General features: G+C 54.1%; 4 protein-coding genes across 4 annotated transcripts; 2 read left to right on the top strand and 2 right to left on the bottom strand.

Annotated features, from left to right (window-relative positions):
* The first annotated feature begins 478 nt into the window (after positions 1-478).
* Positions 479-10,487, top strand: SEPMUDRAFT_151600 (uncharacterized protein). The gene is made up of 3 exons (XM_016906920.1): positions 479-849; positions 1,035-9,405; positions 9,477-10,487. The coding sequence occupies exons 1-2, from the start codon at positions 843-845 to the stop codon at positions 8,804-8,806; spliced, it is 7,779 nt and encodes a 2,592-aa protein (XP_016757783.1). The 5' UTR covers positions 479-842; the 3' UTR covers positions 8,807-9,405; positions 9,477-10,487.
* SEPMUDRAFT_111111 (uncharacterized protein) lies at positions 9,028-10,000 on the bottom strand (the record flags this gene model as incomplete). The annotated part of the gene is made up of 4 exons (XM_016900897.1): positions 9,028-9,085; positions 9,137-9,235; positions 9,257-9,354; positions 9,512-10,000. The coding sequence occupies 4 exons, from the start codon at positions 9,998-10,000 to the stop codon at positions 9,028-9,030; spliced, it is 744 nt and encodes a 247-aa protein (XP_016757784.1).
* A 1,233-nt stretch (positions 10,488-11,720) lies between the features above and the next one.
* SEPMUDRAFT_52123 (uncharacterized protein) lies at positions 11,721-12,551 on the bottom strand (the record flags this gene model as incomplete). Its single annotated transcript, XM_016909215.1, has 1 exon — positions 11,721-12,551. One exon carries the CDS (start codon positions 12,549-12,551, stop codon positions 11,721-11,723), a length of 831 nt encoding a protein of 276 aa, XP_016757782.1.
* Positions 12,552-13,206: 655 nt separating this feature from the next.
* SEPMUDRAFT_151599 (uncharacterized protein) lies at positions 13,207-14,489 on the top strand. Its single transcript, XM_016906919.1, has 2 exons — positions 13,207-14,048; positions 14,137-14,489. The coding sequence occupies exons 1-2, from the start codon at positions 13,220-13,222 to the stop codon at positions 14,355-14,357; spliced, it is 1,050 nt and encodes a 349-aa protein (XP_016757781.1). The 5' UTR covers positions 13,207-13,219; the 3' UTR covers positions 14,358-14,489.
* Positions 14,490-14,507: the final 18 nt, after the last annotated feature.

The following is a 14,507-nucleotide window of genomic DNA, read 5'->3' as shown; positions in this document are numbered from 1 at the left end:
CTAGTTAGCTACGGGGACGCCTAAGTAGACGGAAGGATAGGAGATCTAATAACAAGGGCAACTTAGCGATAACGTACGACGACGCATAGTACGATAGAATTCCGATTGCACCGGAGAAGCGAACTACTAAATAGACTACCTACCGCGTACACTCGTTGATATACACCTTTCGCTATATATAATGGATTGCAAACGTAGGCGTAAAGGGAGGATTTCGGTCGTAGGCGACCGACTTCCGGCCCCCCTAGCAGAGAGCGGAGGAAGGAGTAAACGTGGTGATACCTAGGCATAGTAGAACCGTGCTCAGTGCCTCCCTTGTACGGTGGCACCGAGGGAAGGTTCCACCAGGGTAGGGACCCACTATACCAATATATATTCTACCGGACAGGTACATAGCTTTCAGATCATCAGACATCCCTACTACGACTTGCTTTCCCCCTTACCTTCCCCCTTGTCTTCTCTGTACGGATTCCCAAGCCAAGACTCAGAGCCGCGACAACGCAGGAGGCGAGGCAGACAGGAGGGTACAAGCGAGCGCGAGCGCGAGCTAGAGGTAGAAGATCAACGTCCCTGGCTGGACTTGCAACTCTTTCACACCACACATCCATCACACGATCCACATAGGTCGAGAAATTCCGTTTTCCGTGGGAAAAGAATATCTGGCAGCCTGGCGACGGGAGTATGGTGGGACAGCGCTGTGCACACGACTCGTTGCCTGCGACTGCTTCCATTTCTGTTCCCCGGTCCATCCCAGTTTCAAAGCGGCCGGCCAGAAACACGACCCTGCGGCGGCGAGACTGGGAATTTTGGTGTTGGATGGCATCGTCGGATGAGTAGTTCAGATGATGAGTAGGTTCACTTCCGAGATTGTTGACAGTTCATAATAACGTCGACTCCCCGCCGCCCAGACAGCACAATCCCCCCAGAGTACCAACACCTAGGTACCTACCATACCGTCCCAGCATCGGCAACTCGAATGACACTGCCCGAGCCTCTTGTTGTCGTCCCGGCGCTGACAATCACGGTCCCTACAGCTCAGCCATCTCCTGCCGAAGGCATTATTGCTCCCATCAGTACTGCCATATCGCCCGTCCTCTATCACGATCCAAACGCCTCCCCTCCGCCCGAGAAGCTGTTGCCGTCGTTCGTTGCGCCACCGACCGCTCCCTATGTCCATCCGCCGCCTCCGCAGCCGAACAATGCGACGAGCCCGATCCCGGCCACGACCTCTGGCCCCCACTCTACGCGTGAGCCCAGCATCACGAGAGGACGCGCACTGAGCGCAACCGCCGCACGAAATGCATCGCCCCGCGCCGTTACACCAGTCGCACCCTCAACCCGTTCTCACCACCACAAGCAGAGCGTCGACATCGAGCGCAAGCCCGCCGTCTCCTATAGCCACCACCGACAAGCGAGCATCGTCAATGGCGTGCAGCACTCGCGAAATCCCAGCCTGATGGCTTCGGCGAACAGCAGCCCCTTGAGTCCGACCAAGATCATGTCTGCCTCTGCGGCAACGTCGCAGGATAGCGGCCTCCCTGTGCATCTGCAGAAGAGTCCATCAATGTCGCAGCTTGGTGGAAGTTTGAGCACGGGCAGCAGCCCCGTCAATGGCGTGGCGATCAATAAGAGCTTCGACAGCATTGTAGGACATCGCAGACCGGAGAGGATGCACAGTGGACGCGTGAAGAGGACGCACGAGCACAACCGCTCGCAATCACGGGCTCATAGTTCTGCAAGTGGCTCGGAGCCGAAAACTGTGGGAGAATATGCGCTGCATCACTTGTTCACATCGTTCATTGCAGAGGCCGATGAGAGGATTGATAGGTGCATGCAAAAGCCGGGAGAGCCAGAGCCGCGAATTGAGAACATCTGCGGTGCTGGTGCCGACCAGGCCTTCGACCAGCTCATTTCTTCGCTTGGGCACATCAATCGACACAAGCCAAACTCTCTCATTGACTCCGTCATCCACTGGCGGAAGAAGAAGGCCGACGTGGCCAACAACATGTACACGGAGCTACGAGCAATGAGAGAAGCAGCTGGCTTGACTCACAGGACCATGGCGAGTGGCAACACGTATGCGACGCCGATGTCACCTCCGAGCGGACAGGATGTATATCTCATGGAGCAGAATGTGCAGATGGCGGACCGGAGATCGACAGTATCAATATATATCCTCTGCCGAGTGCTCATCGAGATTATTGGACAGACGACGGTGAAGGCGCTCAACGGACCAGACAACACGTACAACACCGCAGGACGGCTGGAGGACGTGATCTATGGCCAGCTGCAGAGTGCAGATCCTGACTTGCTCGCCACGTCAGCTGTCATTCGCGCGAATTGGGTCATCAGAGGACAGTTGCTGGGTGTGATGAGCGGTATCAGATTCGAGCAAGTGGCAGACAGATTTCTTCGAGATCTCGAGAACGCGCAGAAACGTCTCGGCGTAAAGGGCGTAGTAGACCACAAATTGGCTGCAAAAACCGCTCTTCTCGTGCAGAGCATGCGGTGGCTTAAGGTGCGGTCGCAACCTGAGTCAGAATGGCTGAAATCGTGCGAAATGCTTCATTTGCTGGCGAAGTTCTTTGCGGAAGTGCACGGGAGGATGATGAAGCACGCTTACGCCGAATTGTTCGAGCATCTACTGCTTCCCGTCGCCGCCACGGCAACGAGCGAGCTGAACCATCCCAAGTGGAAGGAAGTGGTCGCTATAATACAGCCCAAGATCACCCAAATGCTATCCAAAGCCGACCATTGGCCATATGTGTATCCGTTGCAGGCTGTGCTGTTGAGCGCCTCGCCTGCGGAGCAGTTCGCAACACAATGGCTGCCACTGGCCGTCAACTTTCAACCCAAGGCGAGAGACCGAGCCGGACGTTCACATGCCCTCAAGGCGCTGTGCCGGCTGACTTGGCGGTATCTGTATCGATTCGCGGATTCGTCCAACGCGATCGTGCGGAAGCTCGAGGAGATCGTTAAGATCGTCCTTCAGGGAGGCAAGAGAGTCCTCATTTCAACCGACCCTATGATCGCGGATCCTCTCATACAGCTCATCCGAATCATTGGGTTCAAACATCAGGACTTTTGCTTCCGCACCATCATCTTCCCCCTTATGAATGCAGAGCTGTTTTCGGGGTCGTCCTGGGGCGCCGAGAAAGACCTCAAGATCGAGAACTTGGACCCGGAGAAGACTGTGATTGCGATTCGTGCCTTCTTAGCCATCATGGCTGATCTCGAGAAGGGAGAATGTCCGCCCTTCCCTACTCGCTTTGAATGCGACTCGCTCGTGGATCCCTCGACGCGGTCGCCCATTACCCATCGAAGAACTCGATCGCAAGGTTTCGCTGTGTCCGCTGGCCGGACTGAGCGCCTATCACGGCCTGTAATGACTACGAATCTCGATGATGTCGCAAAAGAATACTATGTCAAGTTTTGCAAGATGCTTGGTCAACTTACAATCATCTGCGATAATACCTTTGGCGGTCAGGCCGTCCTGGACGAGAAGTTTGCTTCGCAAACAACGCCTAAGACGCCTATGGCAGAGGCATTCATGTTCAATAAGAGGGACGATTTGATGAACCCAAATGATGTACGACAACATTATTACGATCTGCTGCACGTTGCTGTCGAGGCGTTGCCGCGATGTCTCTCGCCGCACTTGCCAATCAACTCTCTGGTCAATCTGCTCTGCACCGGCACCGCGCATGTACAATCTCATATTGCAACGTCCTCGGCGCAATCTTTAAAATCCATCGCTCGACAGTCACACGCACAGCAGGTGACCATCGGCTTCGCTCGTTTTATCTTCAATTTCGACGATCGATACGCCACTGTCTCCGATGGCAGTCTGCTAGGCCCTGGCCACATTGAGAGCACACTGAAGTTGTACGTGGAACTGCTGCAAATATGGATCGATGATATCCAACAGCGAACCCGTCAAGTCGTGGCAGAGCCGAATGATGAAGAAGAAGGAGTACGACCACTACCCCTGGATCTGTCAGGCATACTCGCCCACGTCGACGAAGTAGAGTCACATGGCCTGTTCTTCCTGTGCTCTCCGTCAAGAGCCGTGAGAGCTGTCGCAGTTAATGTCCTCAGCCTCATCACGAAGTTTGACACCGCACTGGGTAAGCCTAGTAATCGTATCATCAGTATCCTCCAAGGCGGCTCGCAGCAGGTCATTGATGTCAACGACGAGCGCTTGTCGCTGGCAGAGAGGAGTCGTTTGCAGAAAGGTCTGCGCAAGAGCAACGTAGGTGGAACCTTGGTCGATTTGTGCAGCAGCGATGTGGCGCATGATCAGAATCTCTGGTTCAAAGTCTTCCCGAACCTCATTCGCCTCAGCTCAGAGATTTGTCTGCATGCTGTCGCGTTGACGAGGGAGCTCGTCTGTCAGCGATTGTCGCACAGCTATCGTGCTATTGGTGCGTTGGCCGAGGGCCAAAAGGTCATAGTCTCTGCACTGGAGCAGACTTTCGCAAACGGTAGGCCGGGCCAGCGACTTCACATCACGCCACCGGAAGTTATCATCGAGCAGTGGAAGATCCATCTCATCTTTGCTTGCACTACATTGACCAACGTGGGAGGCTCGCCGACGCATCTACCCATATCGAGCCAAGCATCGCAGCATGCTCGCAAGAGCTCGAAGTCGTCCGCCACCAGCCAGGAGCGCATCGCATCAGCCTCAGAGCTCTTCTCGAGAGTCGTACCGTTCCTGTCCGTGACCAACGCTGCTATTCGAGATGCGGCCGTCACTGGTCTGGGCGCCACCAATGCCACGCTCTTCCAAAGCTTGCTGGAGACGCTGCAGCCATATGTCATGGCATGCAGTCAGGAAGCCAAAGAACGGATGGCCTCGCATCAGCGGACTGTGAGCACGAACGTGAGACGGAGTCGGCGTACTGACTTCCTTAGGACGGAGATCACCCGCCTACTCAGTCTGACAGCACATTTGCTCCAAAACCCGAACATATCCAGTGAAGAGTACGTGTTGCACTACATGATGGATTACACAAAGCATCTGCGTATCTTCTTGAGCGATGCCGAGATCCAGAGCGAGCTCGAATTCCAGAAGCTCCGGACATACTTCTGCATTCTCGTCGAAGTCTTGTACGACTGCATCAGGAAGCTCAAAGATGGCTCCCAGTGGATGTCGTTCCAAGCAAGGCAAGCAACGTTTTCGCTCATGGAGAACTGGTGCGGATTCTCGCCGAATGAACCTCAACTACGTCGACAGCAGGACCATGTGCGTCTCTCCATTCTGGAACGCGAAGGCGACATGCGCAGTCGAGGCATCATCAATTCCGCCCTCGAGAAGGAGAAGAACGAATTGAGCGCGGCCGCGCTGAGCTCGATGGCTTCACTCTGTGCTGGGCCGCTTCGTTTCGTCGCAGACGGCAAGGTACTCATGCAATTCGACATCCGCCGCATGCTCTCCTGGATCAGCGCCATCTTCGAGGCGCCGAGCGACCGCACACATGCGCTGGGCCGCAAGGCGTTGCAGAACCTCATCGTCTACAACACCGATCAGCCTGCATTGATGGCGCAGACGATGCGCATGTGCTATGTGGCGCGAGGCAGTAAAGCCCTTGCGAGTTACTTCGAGGTCGTCACCAAGGTGTTGACCGAGAACACCAGTGTGGCGACGCCGTTCTGGAAGATCTTATGTGCTGGCCTGTACACTCTCGGCAATGAGGATAACGACATCCGCATCAAGTCCGCCAAACTACTGCGTGCGTTGGAAGAGCGCCTCCAAAAGACGTCCAAACTGCAAGATCTGGACATCAGTGTTTCGGACAAAACCACTGCTGTATACAAGCTGGCACAGTTTGAGATTTCCTGCCGTCTGGCGAGCCAGCACCCGGAGCTTGCATTCCATGTCTTTTCCGAGTTCTCGGCATATTTCAATGAATTACAGCCGGATCACCAGCGGAACATGGTGTCTGGTATGCTGCCATGGATTCAAAAGATCGAATTGCAACTGGATCCGAACGGGGGACCGACGGGAACGACATACATGCTGCTCGTGAATCTGTTCGAGATCACAGTCAAGACCGGCATCACGCTGCACAACGAGATCCAGGCACTCTGGCAAGCGCTGGCTACGGGTCCGTACGCAGGCAACGTCCAGCTGGTTCTGGACTTCATCATCAACATCTGCTTGGACAAGAAAGAGCAGAATTTCGTCATCTACGCGAAGCAGATTGTGGTGTTCCTGTCCAAAACGCCTGCTGGTGCAAGGGTGGTCGAATACTTACTGATGCAAATCTCCCCGAGGAACATGGTTGCAGAGCGACGTAAACCTACACAGGCGCCTCTGGAAACACCCACTCTGCAGCTGCCGTATGTCGCAGACCTCTCTCAGGTATTGCCCAGTGGCGCGAAGCAGAATGGCCTGTCACTTGGCCAGCTGAGCATGATTCTGCTGGTTGACTTGGTAGTGTCGCCATTACAGCTACCAGGTGACAAAGTGCCCACTCTGCTACAAGTCATCCTAGTGCAATGGGATCAGCACATCAGCATTGTCCAAGATCAGGCGCGAGAACTCCTTGTGCACCTCATCCACGAGCTGGTCATATCGAAGATCGATCCCGGCGCAACCGAGCCTGATAAGAAGTCGATCGAGGATTTCATCGAGTCCGTGCGACGACAAGACACTAAGATTGTTTGGTCGTACACTGACAACGAGGTTCGTGCTGGTGAAGAGAACGATCGCGCGGTGTCTGAACCCATGTCATATGTGGTCGACGAAGTAGTTCGTATCTTCTCCATCACGTATCCTGGTATTCGTGAAGAAATGGGTAAGGTGGCCATGAACTGGGCAACATGCTGTGCTGTGCGTCACGTCGCCTGCAGGAGCTTCCAGGTCTTCCGCTGTGTATCGACCACGCTGGATCCACACATGCTGGCGGATATGCTTGCAAGGCTGTCAAACACCATCGCTGATGATGAGAACCACGATTATCTCATCTTCTCACTCGAGATCTTGACGACACTGCGGAGTATCATTGACGCGCTCGAGCCTTTGAGCTTGCTGCAGTACCCTCAGCTCTTCTGGACGACTTGTGCCGTTTTAGACACAATCTTCGAGCGAGAGTTTCAAGAGGGTCTTCATATGCTGGAGTTGTTACTCAAGAAAATGGACCTCAGCGATCCCGCAGTCCTCAAGATACTCAATGACAGCAAACCTGCCAAATGGGAGGCTGGCTTCCAGGGTGTTCATGCACTCATATACAAAGGTGTGCGCTCGAGCAGCTCGATGAATCGCTCTCTGCAGATCATGGAGAAACTGGTCAAGCTGCCATCGAGCGACATTGTGGGAGATGACGATCGACTTTTGTTCACTACACTTGCAAATTTGCCAAGATATCTGCACCACTTCAACGATGAAAGCGATCTGACATGTCGGGAGTCAGCGGACACGCTTGCATTTGCTGCGGAGAGCCAGGACTATGTCAACCTCTCTAGAGTCCTGACTGGCTTCTCCGAAGGCAAATACAGAAGTGACAAGGACTTCCTGATTCAGTGTATGCAAGCGCTGCGGACAGCGTTTTTTCCCACCCAGGAGTTCCGCAGTCTGGTGTTCCTGCTTGGTATGGTCAACAATGGCTCGTCATGGTTCAAGGTCCAGACCATGCGAGTGCTCAACGTGATGATACCGGAGATTGATATGCAGAAACCAGAGATTGCTAGCCAAGGACCAGACCTCATCTCCCCGCTTCTGCGATTGTTGCAAACTGAGCATTGTCAACAAGCACTCGGCGTGCTGGACAACGTGATTGATATGACGGGCACACCGCTTGACAATAAGCATCTCCGCATGAGCATGGCTGGGTCGCACTCGAGCCGCGCAACGCGCAAAGAGTACGACAGCACCAAGAGCTTATACGGCATCCCAGAGGAGTCTGGCTGGTCGATACCAATGCCAGCCATCTACTCTCAGCAGACACGGACCAATGTGCATGCCGTTTTCTTGACGCTTACATTTGCAGGCATGAATGGTGCCCAGGATGCTGAGCCACAGTCAACCCCTGAGATTGAGTTCCACAGGGAAGAGTACCAAGACTCCTACTTCATCGATGGACGCACATCCACCATGGTTTCTGACGACACAAGAGTGGTCGATCCCAACATTGGCGAGCTGGCCGAGAAGCTCGATAGCTTGGACGACTTCTTCGACGACGGCGAGTCACCTCAACCAGTGACAAATGGGCGCCATATGGCACGATATCCGGTCGACGAGCGTGAACATCTGTACGATCAGCAGGCGCTTCCCATTCTACATCGCTCGCTGAAGCGAAATGCGAGTGTCACTTCCTTCCAGACGGGCTTTGCTGAGGCGCGCTATCAGCCACAACCACCACCAGCGATCATGAATCCGACCGCATTTGCGCAATCTGCGCACCCTTCGCCAATGCAACGACCTGGTTTGCATAACCGTAGCATCACATCGCCGGTGATGATGGCTAAGACACCCGTTCGACCGCACTACGACATGATGTCTGATGGTGACGCCGATGCTGAGCCCTTCTCGGATGGTGATGAGGAGCAAAATATCAGTAGAGCCCACACGAGTGACGACCACTACCAATTGAGCCAATATACGACGAAACCTGCTGCTGGCACAGGTGGATTCAAAGCGCTTCGGTCGGGTCTGCGGAGGCTCACTAGTAGTGGCCACAAGGACGCGCGCGAGCTGATTCGCACGACTGCTCATCAGAAGCCCAAGGTGCCGAAGATGCCGGCGCCGTATGCCACTCTGGAGAGGGCGAATACTTCGCAAGGGCCGTTCAGTGCTGAGCCGTAGTGCGTGGCAGTCACGTGCGGTGGTCATGGTCTTTTGATTAGGAGTTTGGGGAGTTTGGGGACGAAGGAGACGATGTACAGAGCACGGACTGGCAAGCGCCGTCCGTGTACGAAGAGTGAATAAAGTGCATTTGCATGGCAACCCATGAAGGGACTGTACAATATCGCATAGATACCCCCTGTTGACAGGCTCAACGATTGTTCTCATTGCGGGTTTATCAACTAACTTTCACTCTCTCGTGCCTCGTCGTCATGCTGTGTTGTTGCAGGCGCTCTGGTGCTGTAATTATTATTCCGCGCCACATCATCTCATCGTTGTGATTATTCTTACGACACCATCTCATTCGTCGTCATCTTCTTTTCTGTCTGGGTAGTCGTCGTCGTCGTCTTGGTCTTCTTTGTCTGGGTATCATGGTCGTCATCGTCTTCTCTGTCTGGGTATTCGTCTTACTGCGCCTCTCCTTTCGTCCACTTCTTTTTCTCTGTCATAGCCGTTCTAGTCCTCTCTCCATCATCCTCATTCTCGTCGTCATTGTCGTCATCGTTCCCCTGGAGCAAGGAGAGACCAGCGGCGGGATCAATCAGAGTGGGTTAACCGCACTATACAGCAAAAATTAGCACCTCCCAACCCAACAGTCCATTCCATTCCCTTGCCCCCCCAAAAGACTTACGCGTGCATCATGGACGTCAACTCCACAAGACCCACCCACTTCCACACCTCCCCCTCACCGTCCTCGGATGGCACAGTCTCTCGGAATTTCATAACGCTCTGGTCTGCAAAAATTTCTCTGGGAAACGCAACGGGGTTCGGCCACTGGTTCATCTGTACCAGGGCATGGTAGTCGGTACTGAGCTCGAAATGGCGCCTCCCTGACGCCGGAAACCACGCACTGTTAACTGGGCTCCTAGTGATGTGGATTGTGCGGATATGGGGGAGGTGCCCTGGAGGGATACTCCAAAGCCATCGAAGGAGGAGTAATCTATCTGAATCGCCAGGTAGCTCGAATACTGTGTTCGCGTAGTAGGCTTGGACAGCTTGCACCCTCGTGGCGCGGTTGATGTGAAGTTGTCCTGGGGGCCGCATGCCCTGCTGTATTCTTACGACAGTTCCTGGGACGAATGATGTTGCTGTAAAATTCAGGATCATCGTCTGTAGTTCAGCGGCGGTGGCTTGGATCGCAGCATCGAGGGACATGATGTCGTTATGATTGTGGTGCAGCTATGGTGATCGATGGCTTATGAAGGGATTGCTGAAGTGGAAGAGGAGTGGTAGGAGGTTGTCATGGGAGGTGAAGGCCGCAAGTTGCTAGCGGGCCAACCACGGCACCTCTCGACAGCGAGCAAACAAATCTCTCTCTCGAGTCATAACATCAAGGGCATGCAAAGCCCACTTGTTTGGGGACAGCGCCAGTATGGACATCTAGCAGAGCCAGAGTGCTCCCATGGACTCCTACTGTCTTCGCTGGATCGATCACCAACGTCACCTAGGGTAGGCAGACTGTGAAAGTTGAACTCCTTACCCTCCAGCAGTGTCTTTCCAACTCACGAGACCAACAACAGCCACGAAACAGTGAGGACCCGATACGCATGGTGACCATTCTTCGCCATCACACGGCGCGTCCATGTTGAGAGCTGGAGCTCAAATGGAGCGTTGTCCATGGCTCGAACAGCGATTCGTCCTAGCCCCCTTATCTTGGACTTCTCCGAGCGAGCAGACACCGCTAGTCATAATGGCAAAAGGATACTCCAGTGCTCTCTGACAACTACGAACCCGCGGACAGAGAGGAACGGGTTGCACCTGGACCCGGTCGTGGCCTCCGAGCGAGCAGATATCGCTAGTCATATCATCAAGGGCAAGCAAAGCCAGCGCGCTCTCTGACATTCACAAAGTTGCGGACAGAGAGGAACGGATTAGGCCTGGGCCCGGTGTAGCCTCCGAGCGAGCAGATATCGCTAGTCATATCATCAAGGGCAAGCAAAGCCAGCGCGCTCTCTGAAGACTACGAACCCGCGGTGCAGAGTGGAACGGGTTACACATGGACCCGGTCGTGAGCGCGCGCCCCTGGCTGACCATGAGTAGACCATACCACGCTGTCCTCACGGTCTGCGCCAACCAGTACTGACATTCCAGGCTACTGCCATCTAGTACAGTACTCGGAGAACTATGCCTCCAAGCGCTATATGCCACTTCGAGAACCGCCAAGACTCGAAACAGGGGTTAGTGGACCAATCCCTGTTGGGTCAAGACTGCAGGTGAAGCCGCGCAGGAACAGGATTGATTTGGGACGGCTGGAAATACGGTCAGGGGGGAGTGATGGTTGGAGCAACGGTGAGAGCGACGAGAAGGCCTCTGCGAAGCCAGCGCGCGAGGAAAAGCGGTAGGTAGTCTTGTAGTACAAGTCAAGCTTGTCTTGTGTTTCTCCTCGTGGACCGGAAGCCCTGCTTGGGTCATATCTCGGTCCCCTAAAAGGTGTGCGCCCCCAAGGATGGAAGAGATGGTGCACTCAAGGTCCGCAGTGTGCAGGTGGAGCAGAGCAGGTCACAGAGCAGGTCACAGAGCATGAGATTTCCTCTCCCTGAATCAAGAGCGTCCAGGAAGGAGAGGGTTGCCGTCCCTGTCCGTGACACGGCATTGCGGCCGCGCTGCCTCGAGGTCAGGCTACATGTCGCGAGGAGCACCAGCGAGACTACTATCATTACTATGTTGTGATGGGAAAGGTATTGGCAACGGCACAGCGAGACGGATCGGGTTGGGCGGGAAGAGAGGAGATTTCTCCAGGTCCAGTGTCATGGCACGGATAAAAAGCAGTGCAGAGGGCTGTTGGTGCATATTTGCACCATTCTCATCGCAGGACGGGACCATTGGAGTCAGCCGTAGCCGTTCATAAAAAGCGCCAAGACTCCAGTGAAATGTACTACGCCCGCACATTCCGCCGGGTTGTGCTTTTTGCAAAAGCAGGCGAAAAGGGCACATATTTCCCGTCAACCAACTTTCCCTCGTCAATCACCTTCCCATCGTCTCCACCATCTTCAACTGCGTCTACGTCCATCTTATTTTCGACCTCCTCCTGCCCCTCCTCCTCACCGTTCTTCATCAAATCCTCCTTAGCCTTCAGACTTCGATTCAAAATGCCCATCCACAACTTTTCCAGATCCATCTCCTCTCTCTTTTCCTCTGTCATCAACTGCACCACAACATGGCATCCGTTCGTCCTCGACCCGAACCCCACAATCTTCTTTTGAGCCTCCTCCTCCGCCTGTGTCAAAGGCAATTCGCCACCCTTCAGCCTCCCAAGATTAACACAAACCCATCCGGTCCTGATTCCCTCTTCCAACTCCGTCTCATTACCCTTACCGCCCACAGCAGACATCAAACGAGCCCTTTTTGCGCGTCTGCGCAATTTTACTTTGAGTTCCTGACGACCGAGAAGTCCATCTGCAGTAGGTGTGATGTTGTGAGAGGATGCGCGTAGCCAGCGACAGAGGCCGTCGGCGGATACGTGGAGATGTTTCTCTGAACGGGCGGTTCCAATGATCATGATAAGGTTAGCGCCGAGGGCTGGTGGGGGGTCGAGAGCGCGGAGGTCCATAAGGGTGAGGTCGTCGATTCCGAGTGTGACAGAGATCCAGTCGAGGAGGGATGGGAGGATCTCAGGGGAGTGATCTGGAATGGGGGGGATGGCTTGGCGGGGGGAGAGAGGGGATTGTTCTGTGGGAGGAGGGTTGAGTTGGAGATACCAGGGCATGTGTTGTTCTTGTTGGCCAGATTCTGGTTCTGGAGCAGGTAGAGAGTCTTCTTGAGCCAGCATGGCCTGGGCTTTCTCCTTTTCCGCCTCCTCTGCTGCAATGGCCTCTTCCAATTCTTGCATCTCTTGGAGCTGTTCGCCCGTCACTTCAATTTCCTCATCGGACTCGAGTGTCGTCGTCGCCGCCTTTCTTGCTACCCGTCTTTCATCTCTTTCTCGACTCCTCTGCGTATTGACCTCTCCCGTCTTGTGCTCGTTGGGTGAGACATGGACATTGATGTCGTTGATGGCATGTTCTTCGCCGTGTATCACTCTCCATCTGGTCGTCAACGCGGCAAAAGATCGTCTTGTTGTCGTTGTCGTTATTGTTGTCGTTGTGGTTGTGGTGGCTCCTATGCTGGCGATGAAGGATCTCAAGACTGATTGTCTGCAACTGCTGCACGCCAAAGTGCGGGCAGCACGAGTTGTCAAGACCATGTTGTCGTTGGTGTTGATTGAATGTGTATACAGAAGGACTTTCTTCAATACAGAGACAGACGTGGCGTCGGGAAAGCCGCGTCTTCTCCGCAAACTCCATTTCCACCTCCATCTCCATTTCCACCTCCATCTCCCTCCTCGACTTCACCCGCACCGCACCACTGCTCCGCCGATCACATACATCACCACCCATGGCCACTTCCAAAGTGTACCAATGCCTCTCGTGCCGCGTAAAAAATGTCTCCCTGGATGCGACCAACTCGACTTCGCGCCGAGCCTTTAGCACCACTCCCTCCCAGCAACGCCGATTGCGCGACGGTGTGAGAGCACCGCAAGCCGAGAGCCTTGAATCCAGTCTGCGTCCCTATACCGCGCGCGAAAAGAGACTTCTTGCGCTCAAATACACTCGCGAACAAATGGAGGCCATCCGAGTCGGAGAAGAAGCAATTCCATCTTCAGACCTGGTGGAACAGGGCCGTCTGCGAACCGACCCCATGCGAATAGACTACATTGACGACTTTGCCACGATCCGTCCTGTGGTCGATGCCACAGCTGCTCAACTCGCAAAAATGAACAGCCGTCGACTGAAACAAGGCGAACGATCCACTCTCGGCGCAGCTTTCCGCAAACACGGCCAGGGCAATAACGCAAACAAGACTCGCAAAGAAGACCAGGAAGACTCTGATCCTCACATGCTGCGTCTATCCCAGCAGATTGGTCTCGGCAAAGATGCAATCCGCAAAATACGAGTCAAGACCCTCGTTTCTCATCGTGTGGTCAATCAAACACGGATGGGGAAGATCCAGAGTTTGTATTTCTTGACTATTGCGGGGAATCAAAATGGAATGTTGGGCATTGGGGAGGGCAAAGCCGCAGAAGACGAAGATGGGAGGAGACAGGCCATGATGAATGCCATTAGGAATATGAAGCCCATTCCCAGATATGAGGAGCGGACAATCTTTGGAGAAGTTGAAGCGAAAGTTGGGGCTTCTGTGGTGAAGTTGAGTGCGAGACCGCCTGGTGAGTGCCGAACCATGAGCCCGTCGACTTCCTCCAGTGGTGGGTAGACATGAGGGAGAAGAAATTCATGCTAACGTGTGAACCATAGGCTTCGGCAACCGCTGTCAACATCTCATCTTTGAACTCGCACGAGCTGCTGGAATCTCGGATCTCGCCGCCCGAACACCTCGCTCACGGAACAAGATGAATGTCGTCAAGGCAGCTTTTGAAGCTTTGACCAACCAGCGTCTACCAGAGGATGTCGCGAGGGCACGGGGGAAGAAGATGGTGGATGTGCGTGGTGTGTACTATGGGGGACTTGTGCATTAACTCACTATGAGGGAGAGAAACCTTTGTACAGATAGATAATGGGGTGATGGTAGGCTGCAGAGCTCTCTGTACTAAAGAGGGAGTATAGAGATTGCAACAAGCCTGCGAGTAGAGTAACTCCGTATGAAATCCATTTGATCTCTCGTGGAA

The sequence above is a fragment of the Sphaerulina musiva genome (assembly GCF_000320565.1).
Source record: "Sphaerulina musiva SO2202 unplaced genomic scaffold SEPMUscaffold_10, whole genome shotgun sequence".
NCBI classification, from domain to species: Eukaryota; Fungi; Ascomycota; class Dothideomycetes; order Mycosphaerellales; family Mycosphaerellaceae; genus Sphaerulina; species Sphaerulina musiva.
This window is presented reverse-complemented; position numbering and strand designations above follow the sequence as displayed.

Coding starts and splice junctions, on each gene's coding strand:
- SEPMUDRAFT_151599 (XM_016906919.1), top strand. CDS start 13,220: ATGGCCACTTCCAAAGTGTACCAATGCCTCTCGTGCCGCGTAAAAAAT. Junction 14,049..14,136: donor GTTGAGTGCGAGACCGCCTG/GTGAGTGCCGAA, acceptor TGTGAACCATAG/GCTTCGGCAACCGCTGTCAA.